This window comes from Propithecus coquereli, unplaced genomic scaffold (assembly GCF_000956105.1).
Source record: "Propithecus coquereli isolate 6110/MARCELLA unplaced genomic scaffold, Pcoq_1.0 Scaffold127, whole genome shotgun sequence".
Taxonomy (NCBI): domain Eukaryota; kingdom Metazoa; phylum Chordata; class Mammalia; order Primates; family Indriidae; genus Propithecus; species Propithecus coquereli.
In genome coordinates, this window is record NW_012136858.1 from 4,541,578 (window position 1) to 4,542,406 (window position 829).

General features: G+C 32.4%; 1 protein-coding gene and 1 pseudogene across 1 annotated transcript in view; one reads left to right on the top strand and one right to left on the bottom strand.

Annotated features, from left to right (window-relative positions):
- LOC105805311 (chromosome unknown open reading frame, human C6orf165) overlaps window positions 1–829 on the top strand; it is a 76,669-nt gene that overhangs the window by 33,492 nt on the left and 42,348 nt on the right. The window contains exon 9 of the mRNA XM_012638183.1: window positions 120–313. Within this exon, the coding sequence (XP_012493637.1) occupies window positions 120–313 (194 nt within the window). The remainder of the gene's footprint in view (window positions 1–119; window positions 314–829) is intronic.
- The window catches only part of LOC105805301, a 15,330-nt pseudogene continuing 14,933 nt past the window's right edge, over window positions 433–829 (bottom strand).

Consider the following 829-nt stretch of genomic DNA (forward strand, 5'->3'; position numbering starts at 1 on the left):
TAAAAATGGAGTGTTTAGGGACTGGTTCCATGGGTGTATTACAAACATAGAATCACTTAATATTTCTTAAGCGATTAAGATACTCCATATCTAATTCAATTCTTTGTCTTAATATTCAGGAAATCCAGCAATTGGAATTTTGAAATATAAAGAAAAGTATTACACTTTCAATACTAGAGATGCCGCATATTCGTTTGCAGAAAATCCTGAAATTTATATTGATTTAGTTAGAGAAAAGGCCAAAAAAAATGTAGAATTAATTCAGCTACTGGAACTTCACCAACAGTTTGAAACACTCATTCCATATTCTCAGGTAAGCACGGTCAATATTTTAAGAATTTATGACATTTAAAAGTATAGTTCATTGAAAAGTTCTATTTCATTGCTGACTGGTTTCCAAGATCAGGCAAAGACAGGTTCAGATGGGGGTCTTTATAGGTCATCTGAAAGGGATTCACAGCTGAAGATGGAAACTAATGGAATCCATAAAGAATAATGAAAACAAGATATGAAGTCAAATTGATGAACTAACAGACTGGAAAAATCTGAAAGAGAAGGACTTCATTTAGTTAAATAATTGAAACTACAGTATTCATGTGTCTAAAATTGGAGGAGCTTAGCACACATAACATAGATGATAACTTTCTTATATTCAGAGTTACAAAATAGTTTAATAGGTTTGAATTGTAGTATTCTGAAAGGCCACAAAATGGATCTGAAGGTGTGTTTCCTGTACATCTATGCCTATTCATTTATTCATTCATCAAATATTTAGTAAGCCACCTACTGTATGCCAGGAATTATTCTTGGCATGGGGGTTACCAGTGAA